The following is a 25,030-nucleotide window of genomic DNA, read 5'->3' as shown; positions in this document are numbered from 1 at the left end:
AGTTCAGCAACATTCCATATTTGAAACTTACTTAGTGAATTGTAGGGGAACTAAGCGCCCGAGTTCGGGCTATTAAACCTACCGAAAGCAAAAGATGAGCTCCTTCATCAGCCAACTAAGATAGTGTTGGTAATTTTTTAGATTTACTAGCTGATGACAGCCGCGACCACCTTCCTGATTTTATTGGCGGTAATTTAGCATAATGTTTTTCATCTGAAGTTCTACGACTGCCAGGTTTCATTATATTGGGATGTTCTTCATTTTCGAGAGTTTCTGGCACTCCATGAGAAAAGTCCATGGTTTTGAGTTTTTCCACTGTTAAATTATCACTAGTATAACCCTTGCTTAACATTCTTTCACTAAGAGGTAAATTTTTAGGAATTTCTATAACTGGAACATCCTGAAACATAAATGGTAATGAAAATAAAACAATACATAATATCTCAACTTGAAATTCACATACCATATAATTGCAAATATAAGCCGCACGTATGTATAAGTTATGTTAGGTTAAAAGCAGTGTTTATTCAAAAGCGAGTGTATGACCCATTAGCACTAATCACAGCAGCAACCCTATCAGGCATGCTACGTATCAGTCTTTGAATGTCCTGTTGAGGAATTTTTTTGCAACTCCTGATGCAATTGTGCATCAAATTCTGTTACAGTTTGTACAGGAGGGTCTCTTCGACGTACGCGACGTCCCAGAAATACTGAATTAAAGTTAGTGGCGCTTAACTTTTTGTTTTACGTATATTTATATTTTCTTACCTTAATACCTTTTTGTCTACATTTGAATGAAGTTGACATAAAATTGTGAAATTTATAGTTTTGACTAAATTTTTAATATATTGACTTGACACTCACAGGGGTTTGCAATGCTTGAAATGGTGAACAAATTTTACCAAATCGGGAAGTTTCCTGAAAGTTGATTTCACCATAATGGTTTCTTCTACCTTTTCTATCCTGCTGCTTTCTAGCAAAGTCTCTTTCTGCTTTCATTCCAAGGAATGTCTACAAAAATGGTATATAAGAATTTCATCACAGCAGATCAAGATGCTAAAATTCCTATGCTGATATAAAAATATTGAAGTTTGTACAGAATATACATGGAGTTTATAAAGCAATGACATGCAATGTGCGACGGGAATACCATTGTCAGTACAGCAACACATGTCCATCATCTCTGTACAGTTGAGGGATCATTAACTTGTTGCATACCCTGAAGCACAAAAGATCTTTATACAATCCAATCCAAATTTATGAAGGATAAACTTGGTTGAAAATCTGATATTTCCCTCTCGACTAGCTTTTAATCAAAATCACCATTTCAATCTCATACGTGCCTATTATCTCAATATATACATATAAAGAGCTACCTTAGTTGGATCTGATTTATCAAATCCTGTAGGATACGTCTGAGATCTATACTGTAGTCTCTTATCCCTTGGAAATTCAGAAGTTTTTACTCTAGCTTTGGTGCTCACACTAATGGTTTGTGGTCGAATCTAGGTGCAAAACAGTGCATGAAGTTAGTGCAATTAAACTAAAAGGTGCGTGAATAGTGCTTAGTGCAAATCTAAAAGGGATATGTGTTTGTTTGGTCGGAAAAAGGACACTATGGGAGACAATAATAATTTTTGTTATCATCTGAATTGTTTGTAATGTTGGCTATACTTCCATTTGTATTGTAACGTGGTACTGTAGCTACAAGATATCATGAGCACTTCGGTACAGATCTCCTGTTCCCAAGTACAAAGTTTAAGCAAATAAGTCACCTTGATTGACAAGCCTAAAGGAGTGTCGAGATGAAATCGAAGGAGTTACCTATAACATGTGTCTGCAAAGTTTGTGGTGACTTCCCTGACAATCTAAAAGGGAGCTACGTGTAATTTTATCGTGTAAAGCAATGGGCTAACTAAAAGATACAGCACAACTGACTGATATACCTCGGCATTAGGGTGTGTAACATCAATAGTGTCAGGCCTTCCATCTGTAGCATCATCATCTACTACTGATAGCTCATCATATTCTGATATTACTGTATCACCTTCTGTTAATGTGGTGTTTTCTTGATCTAAATTCACTTGCATGTCATCATCTAGATAAAAGGGAAATCATCACCAATTTGATGGTTTTATAGCAGCATTTTACGAGCTTCAAAATATTGATTTGTCCTTTTTGGTAAATTTATCAAATCAAAAAAAAAAGAAAATTTTTGAAAGCTAGAGATCTGGGTTTTGATATTGGAATGGGCAGAATAAACTAAACCCAAGATCTTTGTGCATATTCTGTGCACTTTACATTACGATAATGAAAGCAAAATTTCTTTAAGACTGCAAATTGTCTCTTTTCAATTACTTAATGGAGTTACCCATTTTGAAATGCCCCACCAGCATTAGAAAGTAATGCATATAAAACCTAGGCGTCTTAGAAAATTATTTGTACTTATTTCCCAGTAAGATATCCCATTGGCATTTACATTTCTTCATTTGACAATCAGGATGTTCCACAAGTTCATTATAAATATCAAATGACTTGAGTAATATCATTTGCCTTTAAGCATCAATTTATAATACAAGTTAACAGTTAACAAGTTTAATACTTATATACTAGTAATACACCACAGTCAAGTTCTAGGTTTATCACGTACAGGCAATTATATGAAATCACACTGGATTCCATTAACTTAGAGTTAGACAATGAAATGACTTCTTCATATACAAGGGAGTGTAAATACATTGTCACTGGTAGCGTAGCCTTGAAGGTGGTCGCTTATCACTCAATTATTATATTTCAGAGTTGTAGAGTGGACTTTATTGCGGTCGCATATTGCTTAATAAAGGTGGACGCTTGAGCGGTATTCACTGTATACTGAGATACTATGATGGAAAATATGAAGTTTTCAGATATGCCTAGTATCGTCAGTACTGGCAATATCTATACTTCCGCTTCCAGCGGAATCCAAAATTACAACTGTTGTATCCAAATCTATTTAACACTGACTAAAGAGATGTCCCCTCACTTACACATTTACCAGTCGTTTAATAAGAAACAGAAGCAACGAGGTACAGAATCAGTTAGAAGGTTGCTTTCAAATAGTGAAATTTAATATTATAAAATATCATATAATACTGACTAACCTAGATTTTCCTCATCTAAAATACTCCAAGGTGTTTTAGGATGCATCCAAGTGGAAGGATGTTTCAAATCCCACGGTTGTTTCTAAAGGAGAAATAACAACATTATATACTGTTAAATAATACTGTATCCAAAATTTTGCTATTTGTTTGTATTAAAATTATGTATTTCTGTTTTGCACATTGATTCTTAAAGTGCATTAAAAAAATTGTCACTTACAAAATATCACGGTGTTAATATTGTATGTTATATCTTTTGATTACTTCCGTAAATAAACAGCACTGGTAATAGAACCCCTGGTACATACACAAAGTTACATATTTACCTGACCAAATGTACCAATATAATGTCCTTTAGTGGACCATAATCTAGCAGTTTTATCAGTAGACGCTGACAATATATATACACCATCATCATGATCAATATAGTCTACACTTACTACTGATCCATCATGTCCTTTCCAATGGGCTTCTAATGGTGGCTTACTTTTAACTCTCTATATTTCATAAAATTAAAATTTATTTATGACAAAATATTTCACTGTTAAAATAGTGCTCATTACATTAATTATGGAGCGATTTAGAAAAATACTAAAACAGAATTTGAATCATTGAGTTTCAAACTCTGCGATCTTCAGACAACTGAGCTGAGATGTTCAGCTATGTTTAACTTTATAACAAAGCATTTTTGGTTTAGTGAATAACTCTCAATTCAAATATCACAATATTGATCTTAAGTAGACAACAAATGCCTGTGAAAAACTGATAAATTTTTGTGGTTTCATGGACTATTTATCACATTTAAAATGCAAAACATGCTATAAGTGCTTATGATGTTTACCTTTTCTTGTGGTTTAGTGCAGTAGTTTTTGATATTCCATATCTTGATATCACCATGTGTATCACCAGTTACAATAGTTGAATCATTATATCGAGCACACATACCTAATACTGATTCATCTTCATTATCAGGTACATAGAAATAACCTGAAAGATACATTGAAATAACCTGCAAGATACATAGAAATAACATGCAAGATACATACAAATAACATGCAAGATACATACAAATAACATGCAAGATACATACAAATAACCGATAACATACAAGTAAAATACCTAGATAGACCAAGATGTATAATTTATTGCAATAACCTAGATAGACTGAAATGTGTCATTTATTGCAATAACCTAGACAGACTGAAATGTGTCATTTATTGCAATAACCTAGATAGACTGAAATGTGTCATTTATTGCAATAACCTAGATAGACTGAAATGTGTCATTTATTGCAATAACCTAGATAGACTGAAATGTGTCATTTATTGCAATAACCTAGACAGACTGAAATGTGTCATTTATTGCAATAACCTAGATAGACTGAAATGTGTCATTTATTGCAATAACCTAGATAGACTGAAATGTGTCATTTATTGCAATAACCTAGATAGACTGAAATGTATAATTTATTGCAATAACCTAGACAGACTGAAATGTGTCATTTATTGCAATAACCTAGATAGACTGAAATGTGTCATTTATTGCAATAACCTAGATAGACTGAAATGTATTATTTATTGCAATAACCTAGATAGACTGAAATGTGTCATTTATTGCAATGACCTAGATAGACTGAAATGTATTATTTATTGACCCAGAATATACAAAGATACATAAATATAACTCGCAATTATATAACATAACATAATATAAAATTATTACCAATTTCTTTTTTCTGTCCGTAAATACTCCAAAATCTTAGCACTCCAGCTTCACTAGAAACTAATATAGCACCTTCATCAAATCTAGCTGCTGCAGCCCTGGCTCTCAGAAACATTAATTTATCTACAGGAGCTGTTTGACTGAAAACAGAAATGAGATTAAATTAGAAGTAAGAATAACAGTTAAAAAGTGTATGATTTAACTATGTAAATGAACTGTGTTACGTCAATACTTTCCTCTCAAGTTTGGTTGAAAAACCGCTATTTTGTGGGCAGATGGATTGGCAATTTATTTATGTTGGTAAAAATCCCCAGTCAAAGTAGGGGAACATCAGATGCCATACCCAGTGGTTTTCAAACTTTTGCACCACTTCCAACAAAGTACTGGCCATCATAATGATAGTCATAAGACTTTTGTAGTGGCTTTAGATGTCCAGTTATTTCCAGTCATGTTGGTGCATCTTAAATTACTGACTATTTAAGATCCTTACCCTTTTGTTAATTTGTGCGTATTCCTGTGTTTAGAATTTGATCTGGTACTTTTACTGGATGCTGTAGAGGGTGCACAAGTTAAATCTTCTATTTTATCAGATCTGGAAGTAATGTATAATCCAGGATTACTTACGCACAGGTTGTTGACCTCATGATAATTGTTTACTAAAATATTTGTTTGGATAGCAGGCACTCTGGTCAGACAGGAAACTTTAAGGTTTCAACATTCTTACATTCTTTGCTACAGCCCCCTTTCATTATATATTACTGCAACCTAATACCATTATACTCTTGTGCACATTGGCTTAGATTCATGACCATCACTGAAACCCTAATAATCAGTAAAGGCAAGGTCTTCAAAGAACATCAATAGGTACTTACAGATCAGGAGGTTGTCCTTTGCGTAACCTAATAAAGAGTTTTTCTGTTTCAATATCCCAGATGATAATTTCACCATCAAAACTACCAGTAGCGATAAAGCTGGGAGAACATTTATCTATAGCTAATATATCTTCCTTGTGGATCTGTCCACCTTTCCAATCATTACTAGCTGGTATATACATATTCTATAAGAGAAAATTTAATGAATCCACCAGTACCACCAGTATGGATTACGATACTGTGACTTAACTTTTGAATGAATAATAGTCTAAATTTCAGTAGATTGCAAGGTGCAGAATCAAGAGCCACCAGGGAAAACTATACTCTATATCTCACAGAGTTGACAAAGAATCTGTTATAACATTTCACCAATAATATTATCAATAGTTCAATATCAAACACAACAATTCCTCTAAGACTCATTCATCAGATAGAATGAATTGTAATAGGAAAAAACAAAGATCCTAATAGGCTTAAAAAAAAAGTGCAACAATAAAAAGTAAGCTATGAGAGAAAGCTTCTTAGAACAGCAATATTAGTCTTAAATAATCTCTTTTCGATTGTTGAATGTTCTTTAACATGTACAGTCTGCAGCAAAAAGGCACTCGATTTATTGTCACATCTGAATGATGGTGACTTTTCCCATTTCAACTTACAGACCAAGCTTACCAAACTCAAGCTTTACAGGAACCAAACCACCAGGCAGCTCTGAGCATCAAATTAAGGATACTCACATCTTGGTCTGAATCATCATATACAGTTATCTGTTGACTCCAACCTACAGCCATAATAACTCGTTTATCTAAAATAGGTAATATACCAGTCACTTCTGCATCAGCTGCAGCTTCTAGCTTATGGAGGTTGTGTCCATTTTGAAAATTCCATACCTAAAATGAGGGTAAAAAGTGATGACTTACTTCGATCAACATAGGAGGTTTGTATTCTCTGCTTTGTCACTGAAAATCAACAATATCTCAATCTTCATCTTCAAAAAAAAACTGTACACTTACTTTAATGCTACCATTTCTGGCACCAGTGATTAGTCTTCTCCAATTATCATCAAAGACCATGGTAGTTATCTCTTCTTCACCATGGGCATTGGAAAATACTACTGCTTTATTACCAGTTTCAATATCCCACACTGCTATACAGGACGAATCACACCCTGTTACTACCTATAATATACTATAGCTTTATTACCAGCTTCAATATCACACACTGTTATACAGGACAAATCACTCCCTGTTACTACCTATAATATAATATAGCTTTATTACCAGTTTTAATATCACACACTGTTATACAGGACAAATCACACCTTGTTACTACCTATAATATAATATAACTTTATTACTAGTTTCAATATCACACACTGCTATACAGGACAAATCACACCCTGTTACTACCTATAATATAATATAACTTTATTACTAGTTTCAATATCACACACTGTTATATAGGACAAATCACACCTTGTTACTACCTATAATATAATATAACTTTATTACCAGTTTCATTATTCCACACTGTTATACAGGACAAATCACACCCTGTTACTACCTATAATATAATATAGCTTCATTACCAGTTTCAATATCACACACTGTTATACATGACAAATCACACCCTGTTACTACCTATAACATAATATAACTTTATTACCAGTTTCAATATCACACACTGTTATACAGGACAAATCACACCTTGTTACTACCTATAATATAATATAGCTTCATTACCAGTTTCAATATCACACACTGCTATAAAGGACAAATCACACACTGATTCAATTAATTCAATATAACAAACTACTATACAGGAAAAATCACACTGTTACTGTATCTATTGACATAAAAGTAATGTACAGATAACTACTAAAGTACTAAAGTTTTTAGGGTACCTTTTAATCTGAAATCATAGAGAGAGACATAGCAAGTGTAATGTACACAAAAACTCACCTGTTTAAAGAATTGGTTATAGATAGCACAACACAATTGAGTATCATGTGTCAATGGCATTACACTCTGAGGTTCAGCACCTTTACCTAATTTCATCATACCAATATAGTCATTACAAGTTACTAGTAAACTATTATGTGGTGTTGGTTGAAGGTGGATAGGGAACTGACCATGTTCTGGCATACGACCATGTATACTGCTTGGAAATTTTAATACTATTGTCTGAACACATGTTTGTTCTTTTACATCCCAAACTTTTATGACCTGTAACAGACATAATCATGTATATAGAAAGTTTCAACTTTCTGAAAGAGAGCTCTCGCTACCAGAACACATGATGTCATCTCTACAACTGGGTTAGTCAACTCTGCAACTTTAAGGTTTGTTAACTCTGTATTCCTTTTGAAGAGACGACTTATCTGATATCATTTATTCGCCATGTTTACATGTATTACATACTAACAAGCTGATGACTGGTAGACAAGACTCTCCCTGAGATCAATTCTTCTAGACAAAGATTATAAATCTGTTTGCTGATTTGCTTGGTCAGGCATAAATTGATCTGATTGTATTTTGGTATTGGCCTACTATTAGCAGACCATGCTTTTTTTTTAAACACCTGATGGTACTTCTCTTTGGAGGAGTCCACTACTATACAACTTCTACTCTTGATAATGGCATACTTTGGACGAGATTTTGATTGATGGAATAGTTTTGCTATTTTTTTCTATACTTACAGCATCTTTAGAGTAACTAAAAACTTGGGCAAATGATTCATGTATAACCACTCCTATTACACCAGTTGAATGTCCTGATAATATAGCTGTTGGTTTACTAGTAACATAGGGATTCCACACTCTAATATAATGATCCATACTACCTGTTACTAGAATATTTAGATTCCTATTATGATCAAAACATTCTACACCCTGCAATAAATATATCAAATATTAATTACTGATTATGTAATGAAAGGAAATTAAGTTTTTCATCATCCTTTTTGATGAAGAAGATGAGAAATACAATGCTATGTGCTTTGATAGAAAATTTTGGCCTTGACAGTGGTCCCTAATTAGATCTTTATCTGTCTTTGAAATGAACAGCCTATAGCTCATGGATCCATGATTTATGACCCTATTCCATGTTAGCCCTATCCCTTCATATCTATGACGGTTTAAATTAAATACCCTCATTCAAAACTAGCTTTCATCATGTATTTTGCATCTGAAAAACAAGTAGGATAGGACATTCCCACACTTTGAAACACTCGATGCCACAGGTGCAATTGGGTTTGTCAACTTGGCACCCCTTTGTTCATATAGGATATTTATTAACTTAATGATGACATTACCTTCTCTATTCTGAAAACATAATTTTTCTTTAAGCCTTTGACGTCTGCTATTACTACAGCTGATCGTGAAGATCCACTAGATGATATGATAGCATCATTATCAGGTAAATATCGAACTTGTCGTATCATTTCTGGATGAATCTTGGGTAATACTTTATGTGTCATCCATTTTGAATGTTGTGGTAAATCCTGTCAAAAAAGTCAATATGATTAAAATGCTATGTTTTTTCTGCAGGTCAATACACTTGCCATCCATGATCTAACATAATTCTTTAGTAAATCTTGTTTGGTGTAATTTTGACATATCAGCACAAAAACACTATAAAAAGTCAAAGTGTAACAAAGAATAGTTAGAATACACTTTACATTTTTTTTACATAACTTTACAACTTTATTGAACAGCCCTTTTGATTGGTTGAATATTTATGACCCAAACAGGAGGTGCACAGCAATTGCGTCAGATCATGGATGGGAGGTGGAGCCACCCAATGAAAAAACACTAAGGTAACATCCATTTAGCGATTTAAGACAATTTAGTAAATTTCTTCAATCTAAGGTGTAACATAATCAGTGATTGGTCAAATTTGATAATGAAGTAAGAAGTATACAAAATGTTAAAGTAAAGCTCACAGAGAACAAAAGGCCTCATGACAATTTTACTACACTTCTCTACCTACAGTTGGGATGAAAAAGGAATGAACAGATTTACCTGCATAAATATTTTCTGTGCTCCACCCTCACTGAGAAAAGTTGTTTCAAATAACTGAGTAGCAGGTTTTTTAAATTTTAATAAAGAAATATCACCATTATCTAAACCAAATATTAATAATGAACTACGACTGGAATTCTGAAATTAAAATGATTCAAAGAAAACGTCATTTTAGATGGTTTAAAGAAAAAAGGAAAGAAAGATCCTGTCTACAAGCCAAACATCTTGGCATTGATCTTTCCTGGATTATCCCTACAGCTGGGTTGACTGGAACACTGAGGCACAATAATTTATCGAAATTTATTGGACTTTCACACCACCATTTTTTCCATTTAACAATTCAAAAATATTGAAATATTATAATGGTCATCCTCAAATAACAATATACAAATTGTGCTCACCCTTTGGTCATACCAGTAATCTAAACAATATGGCACATCAGTCATAGCTGAAATTACAAAAAACAACAAGAATAAGCGATTACAGACAATAGCTAATGAAATTCATTTTCTCTGATAAATGGGAATTCTTCAAAATTCATTTGTAGGGATCTGTTTTGTAACCATGGTTACCTAATATGGAGTTGGCTGCAATTTGGATTGTTGTCTGTTGGGCGAATAGGTGCAAAATCTCTTTAAAGTAAAAATACTATCGATAATCACCCTAGTCTAGTTCACACCCATGAAACTTACCAAAAAGATGGAACTCTTCAAAAAAGGAGGTAGCAGAGACATCATAAAATCTGATATCTCTACTAGTAGAGCAAATGGCTAGTTTATGACAGTTAGGCATGTAAACAGCATCAGTGACCCACATCTTAAACCTTCTCTTCTGATTCTCCTCATCATCTTCTGGTATAGTGTGAGATTTATCAAACTGCATGTTAACACTCCATACTGACAAAGCTCCTTCCTACAATACAAGCAAAAATATTCATTGGGCTACTTACTAAATAATCTGAAGACTAAAGGGAGATAATTCTGCAATGACAGATTAAAATTGTTGAATATGAGTTTGAAAAATTTATCTACCACAACGTACCATTCTTGCAACAATATTGAAGTAATGAGATACATAAAAGAAAACCAACTCAAAAATCAAATTACATAGGGACCTGATAAATAAAATCATAACAATTTGGCAAAAATTAACTTACTCTACTTAACGTTACAAATCTGGTTGGATTATCAATTGACAAAATTCTAGTAGTTTGTTCTTGCTGAAAATAATATATATACATGTCAGGGAATATATATATAATTCATACAAACAATCTAACATTAATATAAATGATATAAATCATAAAGATAACCATGAAAATTAACAGTAATATGCAAGAATAAGAAAGAGTACTTTGTACTGTGTCTTTTATCTGGAAAACTTCATTTTCAATCCATACTTAATGATTCACAGAAAAAAACACGAAAAGTGCAATCTTGGTGTTCAGAAAGCATGTATGACTTTTTTCTGATGAAAGATATGTGATCATTAAGTTTCACAAATATTTGTTTGCTCGCTAACTTGAAGGTCCAGAGTTCAATCCCAGCATAGGTCAAGATGATACCTTCAGATTTTCAACCCGGTTTATCCCTGTCAGTTATGCAGGCAAGAGGGGCTGACATGGAAAAAGCGTCTAGTTGTTTGGATGGGACAATAAACTGAGGCCTAGTGTGCTAAAGGCTGTGCATGTTAAAGATCCGTTGACAGTGGGAAATCAAAAAAAGAGCAGACTGATACCGCTGTCCTGGCAAAATTTTCCTTATTGTACCCTGCATGGCGTTGTCCGTCTTGATTAGCTCACATGGTGCAGAAAAATAGGACATAAAATATTTGTAAATAATACATACCTGGATCTAAAAGGATGTAGTTGTGTAATTTAGAAATTAATAATCAAACTAAATAAAGTTGAGCTCTATACAGTGGTCAACTGAATAACTATACAGGTATATCACTTTAATGGCCTAAAAAGCACCACATTTCTGAAGCTGTACTCAAGATTTTATAGGCTTAATCAAAGGACTAATAGAATTAAGCCTACCTTATTTGGTACTATATGTCTAATTTTAGGTTCTTGTAGAAATGGTATTTCTTTCTTACTACGTATATAGTCATTTTCTCGGTATAATAATAACATATAGGTACAGAATTCATCCCAGTCTACATAACCATCACAGGATGTATCTAACTATAATAATATAAATACATCAATAATTATATCCACTTAAATATAATGGTGAGGGGGAAATGATGTAAGAAATATCTTGACAAAGATAATTGGCTATCTAAAGTATTGTAAAGTATAATGAACTGAATGGTCATTGAGTTTTCAGGTAAATAGATATTGGAAAGATTACAAAAATCATCTGGCACTTATTGTATATATATCTATCACTTATATCAAATCCATCAATGTCTCAAAATCTATACAGAATTCATATAGTCTTTACCATAGAAAGGACAAGTAAGCCAAAACTTACCTTTGTAAATAATTTGCCCAGGTAATCATTATATTCTTCTGTTTCTAGAACTTTAGCAATAGTATCCTGAAACTCTTTGACATTCATACATCCTGGAACTCTTTTCACTAATTTAGGAGGGAAATATCCTGATTCTGCTGGCACCAAGATATCTTCAGGATCATGAAGATCGAATTCTTCCATCAATTGTTCCAAATGTTCTAATTTGATTTCTTGTTCTAATCTCACATTCTTCTCTCTTTGAAAACTGAAATCAAAAATTAGTCAAAATAGCAATTTTAGATAGTAAATTGTTGAAATGTTGTGATGATGACAATGTAAATTGTTGAAACTGTGTGATGATGACAATGTAAATTGTTGAAACTGTGTGATGATGACAATGTAAATTGTTGAAACTGTGTAATGATGACAATGTAAATTGTTGAAACTGTGTGATGATGACAATGTAAATTGTTGAAACTGTGTGATGATGACAATGTAAATTGTTGAAACTGTGTGATGATGACAATGTAAATTGTTGAAATGTTGTGATGAGGACAATGTAAATTGTTGAAATGTTGTGATGAGGACAATGTAAATTGTTGAAATGTTGTGATGAGGACAATGTAAATTGTTGAAATGTTGTGATGATGACAATATAAATTGTTGAAATGTTGGAGACAATACCTAGACGTATTATTTATAATAAAATTATATTCAATTATCAAATGAGATCTCTACCCCCTATATGTTGTTTAAAACATAGTTGTTTAATTATTTTGATAGATCTAAATCATAAATTATATAAATTTTCAGAATCAAAATTTTACTACCAGTTGAAACAAAGACCATTTAAATCACTTTTCAGAAATGGAATGAAATTTCCTGATCTTGGTGAGAAAAACAACAACTATTATTGCAGTTCCAGCAATGTAAACTTCCACTGCACATTTTTGTTGAATCTTAATGGAACCAAATGTCATATTGTAATCTTGAGAAGTTTTGTATGAAACTTTAATCTATCAGCTGGTAGAGTAAATATTTAGACAACTGTAATTCCACACTTTAACTCCACAGGAAACTATTTACCATTAATGACAAAACTTTAATATAAACTTACACATTTTGATCTAATAACTGAACAGCTTTTATATTATGTATAAAAGACAATCGCGACATATTTCACTATTGCAGGAATAACTCCAAGAAAGTCTGCTAAAATTCCAGACAAGTAATGTAATAAGAGCTATCAGTCCATTCCAGAGTTAATGTCATTAAACAATTATAAATCATTATTTTTAATCCAAGGTGAAAAGACAGATAAGAAAAAAATCAATCGATCATAATGATTCTATATGAGTGAGATTGAAGATAGGGGTTTGAACAGTAATAATGGGAAAATAGTATTAGATAGATATGGTTGGCCACATATAGGCTGATCTATAAGAAAGGGCTATCAGAAATAATCTATCAAGCAAAGATTTAATTGATCATGTACGTAATATCAACATTAACAGTCTAAGAACCCAAAGCATTTGATAAAAAGTTCAAAAATTTTAGAATTCAATAACATGGTTCAAGTACTATTGAAGACATGACACTCCACAATCAAGGAACATTTTTACACAGTTTTTGACATCCTGGAACAGGTCCAAGTAATAGCCTCAGTGTTTTGGCACCTCAAAAATATTCAAAATTAGTCATATTATAGAAAATAGAGTCATATTATAGAAAATAGAGTCATATTATAGAAAATAGAGTCATATTATAGAAAATAGAGTCATATTATAGAAAATAGAGAGGTTACATAAATCAAACACCTATCTACAAGTCTGACAAGAAACAAAAAAAGACAGTTGTGATGTTCAATTAGAGACAATGAATGTGTGTGCTCTGCCATTTTTTTCACTAACTTGAGATTCTTTTCATGTTTAATGACTTGTGTTAAAAATGATAAGGAATATCAAAATGATAGAATTGTGCTGAATGAAACACAATACCATGTCACTTTCCTCAATTATTCTGTGCCCAGTGTCCTTCAAGCACAATTTACCTAGAAACTGTAACTTTTCAGGTTGTATTGAATTTTGACTCAAGAATAGTGTCACTGTCAGTACATACATGTACATTGGGAGGGTGATGCATATTTAGTTGAAGCTATTGAAAAGTGAATAGCCACCCCTAACATTCTCTGCTCTACCCACTCTTCCCCTTCTACAGAACAACCCAATACTCTTCACCATGATTGTAACTCAAATTTATTCAATATGATTAAAAGAGGTAATACAACAATTGACTAATCAAATAGAGACCAGTGTTTTCACTGGTAACAAATAATATACAGTATAGTGTGTTTATATATTATATAGCCCCACCCTATCTTGTCAGGTAGATAATATATTGACCCCTGCTAAAATAAAACACTATCTACATGTATATTATATTTTTAAAGTTTCTATTCAGACTATGTCTTATATAATACACATGTATTGAGCAAACATCAGTATTTAGAGTCAAAACAACTATATGAGCACTCTTCAGAAACACCCTGAGACTGGGTTTGCAAAGAGAGTATATTATAGTAATTATGCCAAACTGTTTTGCAGTACATTCATTATTCACTGTTACATTGTATAGAAGCACTTTCTGGAAGAACTTTTAATACATTTCTGTGCTAGGCGAAAAAAAAAGGTCCAAGAAAACCTGGTGCCACTTTGCAATTGGGTTGTCCAACATCCAAACCTTTATAAGAATAAACTTAGTGAAAAATATAAATTCTTATATAATTGAAGACTTTGCTTATAACTCTTAATGAGCACTGTAGCATACTGCACTAAATGGAACATCTGATGCCATCAAGTGATTGGGTTTCTCAGCACAGCAGATCAGAAGATTTTTATACTAATAACTTTTGTTTTCAGTAATAATTGATTCAAATATTGCTCAAACTACACAAGTTTTAAAGTTTGTAGTCAACAAAAGTTGCAGCCTTCAACTTCAACTATTGTTTTGTTTGATCAGATCATTCTATAGCAACAACCGAAAAGTATGACTTAAAAATCCATTTCAATGTATTTCTATAGAAAAACATCATAAAAATCATTACTTCTTACCTAATTTTATGAATAATTTCACATCTATGTTCGGTTGGATCATACATATTAATAATACTAGATTCCATTCTAAGTTCCTTCAATTTCATGTACAATTTATGTTCTATATATTGTGTTCTAATAAAATACTTTTTGACAAAAATTCTGTAGATATTGATATGTCATTTTAATAATTTTCACAGTTTAAAAACCTATTATATCTAATTGACACAGGGCAATAAACCAAACAATAATACCTACTTTACACACAGTAAACAATACCATGCCTGTATAATACAATAATTGTGAACAATGGAATAAACAATCTTGATGATTGTTTGTGAGCAATTTCTTACTTTACAGAAATCAAGGCTACCATCAGACCTTTGATATGAATTTTTAAATATGGAGGGTTAGCTATTATAGACCTTCCGATATTTCAACAAGAATCACATTTGGCAGTTGCGCAGATCATGAAGTTAAAATATTCTGTCAGATGCTCAAATAGACTTTGATTGAGGTCAAACTGCATACTATGGAATATTCTTTTTGTTGATGATATTAGAATTTAACCCTGTATCATAACTGGTTGCCCAGATGAGAATATCAAATATCAGATGATATAATGAGGAACACGCTTCTAAAGAAATAAAGAGTAGAACTGGGCTGGAAACAGATTCATCATTGCATTTGCGAATGGACAAACACTATTTTGTTTATCATGCCTCAAAAAAGGATATCAGTAAAGATGAAGAAGAAGGCTACCATTATATCATCATTAGGTACAGGACATCTGAACATAGTAAAGTTGTCTAAAATAATAGCTACCAAGGTCTAACACCAACAAAACACTAATATAAATACAAACCTGGGCATTGCTGAGAGCTGAAAATATATTCCCTCTTTCACATGCCACTTTTCCACAAGATTTCCTTAATTAGATTATCACAAGATTTCTCCTTTCATTTCTATTGATTTTCCTAATCTAATATCTTTATTCAGGGTGGTTTCATGGATTCACTCATATCAATATCAATAATAGATATTGGGATTAAACAGGATTAGTGTAATCTCTTGTCACTTCAACTAAATATCACTACATATCATTTATTACATGCCAATTCAATATATCTTGTTCTTTTCTATTTTTTTAGCTCATATCATTTGATTTGTTTTATTTATTGGAAAAAAGAAGGGTCATAATACACTAGACTCTGTTTATCAATTTATTAAATTTCTATTAAAGTAGATAAAAATGTATTTTCAAGTCCTTTAAAGTATCTTGAATAAAATTTATAATTTATCAAACAGGATAAGGGAACAAATTGTAAGCAAGGATAAAAATTGAGTTCCAGCAGCTGATCCTTAGCCAAATCTCTTGCTTAACATTGATCTTTTCGAATTATCCGTACCCATCTAAAGTTGGGTCAACTTGAATGCATGACAGAGGTTGGAATCCATGAACACCATTTGGTCAACATAACCATACTACTAACATCAAGATTGTAATGTTCTAAACAATTGTGCCACAAAGGTCGAAAAAGGCACAATATGTGCTGGCAGGATATATAGTTGAATCAAAGGATCATGATACAACATTGCATGATTCTTATTACATTAAATATGGTACAATGTCCATCAAACAAATATTACTCACTTAATGGACAATCATGTAAAACATTCAATGACTTTGAATAAGAATAAGAATTTTGTGTTCAATGAGAGAGAGGATTATCGTCAGCTCATCTCTGATAACTGTAAATCTAACCAAAAACAGCCTCTAAATCTATCATTCATTGATTTAGACTGAGTTTAAATTGCTATTTTTTTCCTAACAAAAGTTGTAATATGCTCTGTAGTGACTTTTAATGATATCAATTTAATTGTTTACTTGTAACTAAGGTAACTGATTAAACCATTTCCTGTTTATATTTTACAGTTATACTATCTAATAATCAATACAAACCAGACATTCAAATTTCAGGCAACTGTTTTTTTTAACATCATCAGCTGCAATATTCATTTGGGCGGATGCTGCAAGCAAGGCAGCTCATACTGATCCTTCTGGACGCCAAGAACTTGTTTTTTTCAACTCTGGATGGATTTAAGGGAATCCAATAAGCTAATGCTTTTAATTTAGATTTTTTTTATCTTTAAGTACTCATTATTAAACCCCAATTGTATACAATCTGGTAATATGAATATTCGAAAATTACTGCTATCAATATTTCATCAATATGTTGTTTTGGACTTCGGGTTTCGTTTTGTGGTTCGGATCGTAAGTACTTGATTTATTTATTAGTAAATCAAAATATAAGAATTACTTTTTCGAGAAACTGGTGTTAAAATTTAGTCAGATATTTGAGACTCCCACAACATTGTTAAAAAGAAACTCAACTCACTTTTCAACAATTTCAGGATTAGAAAAACTTTTTCTTCTTTTCCCTGTAATTTCTGCTACATCAGCCTAAAATAAAGAAATATAATAATAAAGAATGAGCCTAATTGAATTGAAGGTGACCAAGGGAGCACTAAAAATACTTGTTCTGTTCAAAGTTGTCTTTTATAAATCATTTTAAAGTTTGACAACTGGTCTTAGGTATTTTTGTTAGAGTTGTCCTAATTCTTTAGATTCTGTAGAAGTTAGATGACAAGTTAATATTATATTGCGTTCTGTGAGTAAGATTATTTTAATTTTGTAGGAAAGTCTGAAGACTAAAGGGAGATAACTCAACTTAATAATTACAGAAACTTTTTAAAATGGTGTGATATCTTCTATAATGCAATATAAGAAATTTAAATATGATAGAATACCTCATATTGACCTTTTTTGAGAAAAATAATTTTTGATTTATGTTTTCACATTCTGTCATATATAAATTCATATCTAATTTGAAAGGATCATCTGAAAAATCCTTGTGTGCTAATAGGCCTACTGTACAGTTGAAACTCTGAGAAACAACATGATTTTTGTAGGTTCTGTTTTAATATTTCTATACATAATACTATATAACCATGTCATAATCAAAAAATCAGTATTCAGATAATGTCAGACATGACTGGAAAATGTAGTCAAATCAACAACTATAAAATAGCTTAAGCTGGACCGTAAATAAATGAAGACAAGGACAGCAAAGCTCCTTTCCACAAACTACACTTACTTTGCCAGACAGTCATCACTAAGGTTAATCAAATTGAAATCTTTCTTTGAATTATGGCGAAAATCATTACAATATACATAGATGCTAGTTATATAATTTAGAAGTTAGCTAGAAGTAGAGTGTATGCATAATGCTCAAAGATAACAACTTTTGTTCTTAAGAACCCTTTCATTTAGTTTATCCTTGAATAAACCTTTTGACAATGATCTCTACTGTATTATTTACATGGTACCAATTCATAATCAGTCAACTAAAATTCATCAGATTTTCATATTATTCCAAGATTAGAATCCACAATCATCATCATTCTAATGTAATCCAGAAAATGATGTCATAAAGTTCAAACACACTGACTGGTTGAGCAACAACCTGTCCTCAAAATGTGATCATTGAAAATTACAACTTGATTAACATTTTTGATTAACAATTCAGGACCAAATAAAAAAATCTCATGTATGAACTCTTTATAATGCCATATAATAGAATAACATACAAAAATTAAAGCTATCCACCTGATGTTCCACAATAGGAATTTCCTCTTCTGATTCATCAGAATCTGTATTAAAGCTGCTATTATATACAAATTTCACATTTTTACTACGAGAGAACATGGCAGCTTTAATCCTCTGGGCTTAACCCTCTCTGCTTTACATTATAACTAAATCTAATGCCTTAACTATCTTAGATAAATTTTGGTTAAGGGTCAAAGATATGAGAAAATGAAAGTGTGCCTATTTTGATATATTTATGATATTACATTATGATTATTTATGATATACATACAGTTAATCAAATTTGATAAGAATGTTTATGACTTCATTTTGATTTATTGCTTTATATAACATCATAAAGGAGAGAATTTTCAATTTTAAGTTTTTAGGAGATTTATTGACCTTCATTGAAGTTTCTCTTTAAAAATGTAATATTAAGGAAACCTGTGACATGTCATTATTACACAATGTGATTCACTTGATATTAATATGATAGAAAGAACATGATAATCATTACTGATAAACATGACAGAAACCGATGAACATGATGACAACTGATGAATATATAACAAGCAATGTACATGATGCTAAAAAAATAATAACAAGTCATGAACATGATTCCAACTGATATTGATAACATGTTATGACATGATACCAACTGATATTAATAACATGTGATGACATGATACTAACTGATATTAATAACATGTTATGACACGGTACTAACTGATATTAATAACATGTGATGACATGATTCCAACTGATATTGATAACATGTGATGACATGATACCAACTGATATTAATAACATGTTATGACATGATACCAACTGATATTTTAATAACATGTGATGACATGATACTAACTGATATTAATAACATGTGGTGACATGATACCAACTGATATTAATAACATGATACTAACTGATATTAATAACATGTGATGACATGATACCAACTGATATTAATAACATGTGATGACATGATACCAGCTGATATTAATAACATGTGATGACATGATGCCAACTGATATTAATAACATGTGATGACATGATACCAACTGATATTAATAACATGTGATGACATGATACCAACTGATATTAATAACATGTGATGACATGATACCAGCTGATATTAATAACATGTGATGACATGATACCATCTGATATTAATAACATGTGATGACATGATACCAACTGATATTAATAACATGTGATGACATGATACCAACTGATATTAATAACATGTGATGACATGATACTAACTGATATTAATAACATGTGATGACATGATACCAACTGATATTAATAACATGTCATGAACATGATTCCAACTGATATTAATAACATGTTATGACATGATACCATCTGATATTAATAACATGTGATGACATGATACCAACTGATATTAATAACATGTGATGACATGATACCAACTGATATTAATAACATGTGATGACATGATACTAACTGATATTAATAACATGTCATGAACATGATTCCAACTGATATTAATAACATGTGATGATATGATACCAACTGATATTAATAACATGTTATGACATGATACTAACTGATATTAATAACATGTGATGACATGATACCAACTGATATTAATAACATGTGATGACATGATACCAACTGATATTAATAACATGTGATGACATGATACCATCTGATATTAATAACATGTTATGACATGATACCAACTGATATTAATAACATGTGATGACATGATACCAACTGATATTAATAACATGTGATGACATGATACCAACTGATATTAATAACATGTTATGACATGATACTAACTGATATTAATAACATGTGATGACATGATACCAACTGATATCAATATAACAATTGTAACAAAGTAATGAATGAAAAAATAACATTATACAAATAACAGCTATTCGAACACTTTGAAATAGAGAACAATGAACACGATAACAGGTGAAGAACAATTCACAAATACTGAACAATAAATGAACATGATAAAGACTCATTAACAATGATAACAGCTTAAAGAACATGATTTTAATTCTTACCCATCTTCTAGCAGGGGCACTTTTAATATTTCGTTCACGGATATCCTTTTCAACAAAAGTATTTAAACTTAATTTAATATAACGTTTTTCTTCTAACACTTTTTGTCTTATTGTGTTCATTTCCTGACACATATTATAGACAATTCTATCAGTAGACAGAGTGAAACGTCTTTTAGGCAATAGTAATTTGTTAAGATCCATGGTGATGCTTTTTTTAAAACTCTAAATTAATGAACTTTTTCTTTTGATACTCAAAGAAAAAATTTATAACGTCATTATTGGTATATGATAAAACAAATCCATGTAAATCCTCATATGTTATAGTTTAAAAAGTTTCCAAATAAGAGCAAATTTCTCTTTGATTCACCTGTAGTTTAAAATATGCAAACACTTCTTCAATATGGATGGCATATGTCCATTTTTGTGGTTTTTGAACTTTATTCAAATTCTTAACAACTTCTTACATTTCAAAAATTTGTTTATAATATTATCCATCACATTTTCAAATCAAAGCTATGTTATTTCACTATTCCAAATTCTTAGCTTGTAAAATAATATTCCCTAAATTATGTTGAGTTCACAGTTTTTCACAACTCTCTCTATTTAAAAAAATTCAATCAGTTTCACAAATATTATATTCCATGTAAAAAAATTCTATAAAAAAGAATCAGTTTGATCCAAAATCAATGTGTATTAAGATTGTTGACAATATAATAATATAAGATATAGTAAATAAGACTGTATTGTTTATATTGATTATTTAACAGATTCTCTTACATATTCTATCTATATCTCTCTATCTCTTATTAAAGGTATAGTTACCAGTAATTTTATATTTTGTAGAAATCAAAAAGAAACATACTCTACAATAGAAATTGATGCCAGTTCTGCAATAAGTAACATGAATTCATACTTAATACATGTTTATGATGTCAATTATCAAAATTATTCATAGCTATGTTGACCTTCCATAAAATGCCAAATTGACATAGCCAAATTTAATATAGCATCACTTGATCCATGACCATGATCATAGCATGACTGACTCATTACATAGGCTAAAGTAATTGTGGTAATGAAGTGTGGAATAACAAGAAACAACAAGGTTCACAAGAATCCTATCTACCAATTGGTCCTTGACCAAACCTCTTGTCATTGATCTTTCCCTGATTATCTGTTAGGTATGCAGCATTGCTGACTGTAATAATGAGGAAAGATGACACCAGATTTCCACACGCTAACCAAGATTAGAACCTTAGACCACCATTTGTTCAATATAACCATGAAAATGACATCATGTAAAGATTCCAATGGTCCAATCAATTATGCTTCAGCCATCCTCAAATATGGAACCTTCAAGCTGATAATATCACAAATTCCATATCTTCTCATTCTACAGAATTACTGCCAACAAAGATAGTTTCCACTTTTTCTAAATTCAGAACACACCTGATAGACTATCACAATATAGAATAATACTTGATATGAGGCCTTTAAATATAAACTTCTATATTATATCAATAGATATATCTACATGTAAATTAAAAACACAACATGTAATCAGAATATTTTCTTTTTTTATCAGGTACATATATAATCCTTATTTAATCTACATATTATATTCATAGACATATCATATACAAGACATAAACAACTTTTCTCTTATACATATTCTTTAATAAAATGAATACTCTAAATAAGTGAAATTCTGCAAAAATTGTTAGTGCTTTTACTATCTGGATATAATTACTAGTATATGTGGAAATCTAGTTAATCTTTAATATGTTTGTATGATGAATTTTATCTTCACCTTTTACCAATGCTCAAAATATTCAATTTTTTTAAATAAAATTCTCTTAAAAAGCTGTTTTAAGCCAGAATTCATGGTGAAATAAGGCATTAAGATATTTGATTTGGAAATAAATAAATTAGCTCCTCCAGTGGCTGTCTCCTGAGACTGGGAGTACAAATATGGGGCAGACTGAGAAATTGGGGGGACAACTGTCTATGTTGTGATTCAAAATTTGGTTGCTATGTGAAAGCACATAGGAACAAGCCTCACATTAATTGATTGAGAGGATTGTCCTAAATTTTTTGAAAAATTGAAATGATTGGTTTATTCTGACACATATTTTGGGGCAAAAAACTAGAAAATCAAATTTTGGTGGAACAAATGGGGATACAAACCATTTTTCTAGGGGGGCAAATGGCACCTCCACTGAGCTTATCATGCATGACTTAAAGAAAAAAAGAAAAGAAACAACCATATTTTACAATGATAACACCTAAGGTTAACAGTTACTTATCCTTTCTACCAGCTGGTGCTTAGCCAAACCTCTTGGCTTTGATCTTTGCTGGATTATCCATACCCATTTACAGCTACACCTAATTTAGAATATTAGTTATTACAGTCTATATCCCTGGTACAACAAAACTTACAATTTCTCCTCTGCCCATCAAAATGAAAGCACATATTGGTGAATAGGTGATACATATTTAAAATTGGTTTGAAAGGTTTTCTACTAACCCTATTGGTGTTCATTGGTACCCTTCAATGGGATATTAGTACTTCAGTACTCTAGGGAACATCATGTAGTGCAAGTAGCATTTAGATAAAACTGGTCATAAATAGTGTGCATTATCAAATTACTACAAAGTTTATTCAATGTCATTTGTAAATACAATATACTTTTATGAGTGTCAATGTAAATATTATATCATTACTAATATATGTCAATGTAAATATAATGTACTGTAATAGTTTGGTTAATGTAAATAAAAGAATAAGAATTCGACAACTAGCACTGTGTAAATAGGTATCATATTATAACACCCTATACAGTCCTTGAAATTAAGTACAAGCTCTGTACTTGCCTAAACACACCTGTTGCAGCTCCGTGGCCAGCAATGAATTTTGTACTCAGAAAATATGATTTTAAGGCCCAGAGAACTCATTTCTGATAATATTTAGTTGTCAAAAACACCAAAATCTGTATCTTTGTAGATATATAGATTTTAGATATAGAAGGTTTTGCTGGGCTGAATTCTTACTTGCTGGTGCCCAGTCCCTACGGACCCCACCCTAATGACAGTTATTTTAATACATTCCAAATAAGTAGTATTTTTGCTGTATCTGCATGTAAGCTACATCTGGAACAATCTGAACGTTGGTTCAACGTCAGTGATCCCAAATTTTACTTCTAAGTAGCCAAAGATGGCCAACTTCAGTATAGTGAGTTTTTTTTATATATAAAAGTGATTAACAATAAAATAGATTATATACTTCTGCTACATGAGATGCGCCGTATATAAAATGAGCACCTACCTCATTTATAGACATTTTCTTCCCAGAAACAATAGGAAACATAGCTTTCATTAGAGTCTTCCATGCTGGAGGTACGATAGATGGTCGAGCACTGGATTTTCTCCCGGTCATGATTGAAATAGATCCACTACGATCCACAGAATACCGTGGCATTTGTCCAACTTCCAACATGGCGATTGCGTCTTCTACTTTAGTTTCAGGCGTCGGTGACCGTGCAGTCACAGAACTCGGAAACAAGGAACCACGATGCTTGGTATTTAATCCATCTAGACCTGCAGGAATCTGTGATATAGATCCTGATCTGGCAGTACCCAGTCCAGAAATGGACCCCGATCTACTAGAAAACTGTCCTCCATGATCCTTGGGCGATAGGAAATCCATGTTGATTTAAAACGTCGTGAAATTTGTTGAGTTTACATCCTAAAAGATAAAATTGTTGATTTTGATAAAGATTAAGATTGTCGTCAAGCTAAAATTGATATTATAATATATAAAAGGCTTATTGTTTTAACAATTGTTTTCTAAGGGGCAATTAAAATAGAAACATATCTGTATTAACATATTTCAGTTACTCATTGATTTTGTTAAAGATACAATGTTAATTGGGCAATTCAACTTAAACAACATCAATCCTTGGTATAGGGCAAATTCACTAAAGCGGTGTTCAAATATGTTCCAATCGTGTTCAATATGGAAGATTTCTGTGGTCAA

General features: G+C 31.6%; 3 protein-coding genes across 3 annotated transcripts; all 3 read right to left on the bottom strand.

The window, feature by feature from the left end:
- Positions 1-4,110: 4,110 nt before the first annotated feature.
- LOTGIDRAFT_76757 (hypothetical protein) lies at positions 4,111-4,311 on the bottom strand (the record flags this gene model as incomplete). Its single annotated transcript, XM_009066790.1, has 1 exon — positions 4,111-4,311. A coding segment is annotated over one exon (201 nt), but the record flags the coding sequence as incomplete, so codon positions are not given.
- Positions 4,312-5,727: 1,416 nt separating this feature from the next.
- LOTGIDRAFT_108617 (hypothetical protein) lies at positions 5,728-10,195 on the bottom strand (the record flags this gene model as incomplete). Its single annotated transcript, XM_009066857.1, has 8 exons — positions 5,728-5,916; positions 6,466-6,618; positions 6,742-6,906; positions 7,690-7,953; positions 8,427-8,618; positions 9,083-9,229; positions 9,750-9,887; positions 10,151-10,195. The coding sequence occupies 8 exons, from the start codon at positions 10,193-10,195 to the stop codon at positions 5,728-5,730; spliced, it is 1,293 nt and encodes a 430-aa protein (XP_009065105.1).
- A 7,500-nt stretch (positions 10,196-17,695) lies between these two features.
- LOTGIDRAFT_155286 (hypothetical protein) lies at positions 17,696-24,700 on the bottom strand (the record flags this gene model as incomplete). Its single annotated transcript, XM_009066856.1, has 3 exons — positions 17,696-17,764; positions 20,995-21,117; positions 24,320-24,700. 3 exons carry the CDS (start codon positions 24,698-24,700, stop codon positions 17,696-17,698), a joined length of 573 nt encoding a protein of 190 aa, XP_009065104.1.
- Positions 24,701-25,030: the final 330 nt, after the last annotated feature.

Source organism: Lottia gigantea (assembly GCF_000327385.1).
Source record: "Lottia gigantea unplaced genomic scaffold LOTGIsca_8, whole genome shotgun sequence".
Classification (NCBI taxonomy): Eukaryota; Metazoa; Mollusca; class Gastropoda; family Lottiidae; genus Lottia; species Lottia gigantea.
The sequence above is the reverse complement of the archived record's forward strand: the minus strand, read 5'-3'. Positions and strand labels throughout refer to the sequence as shown.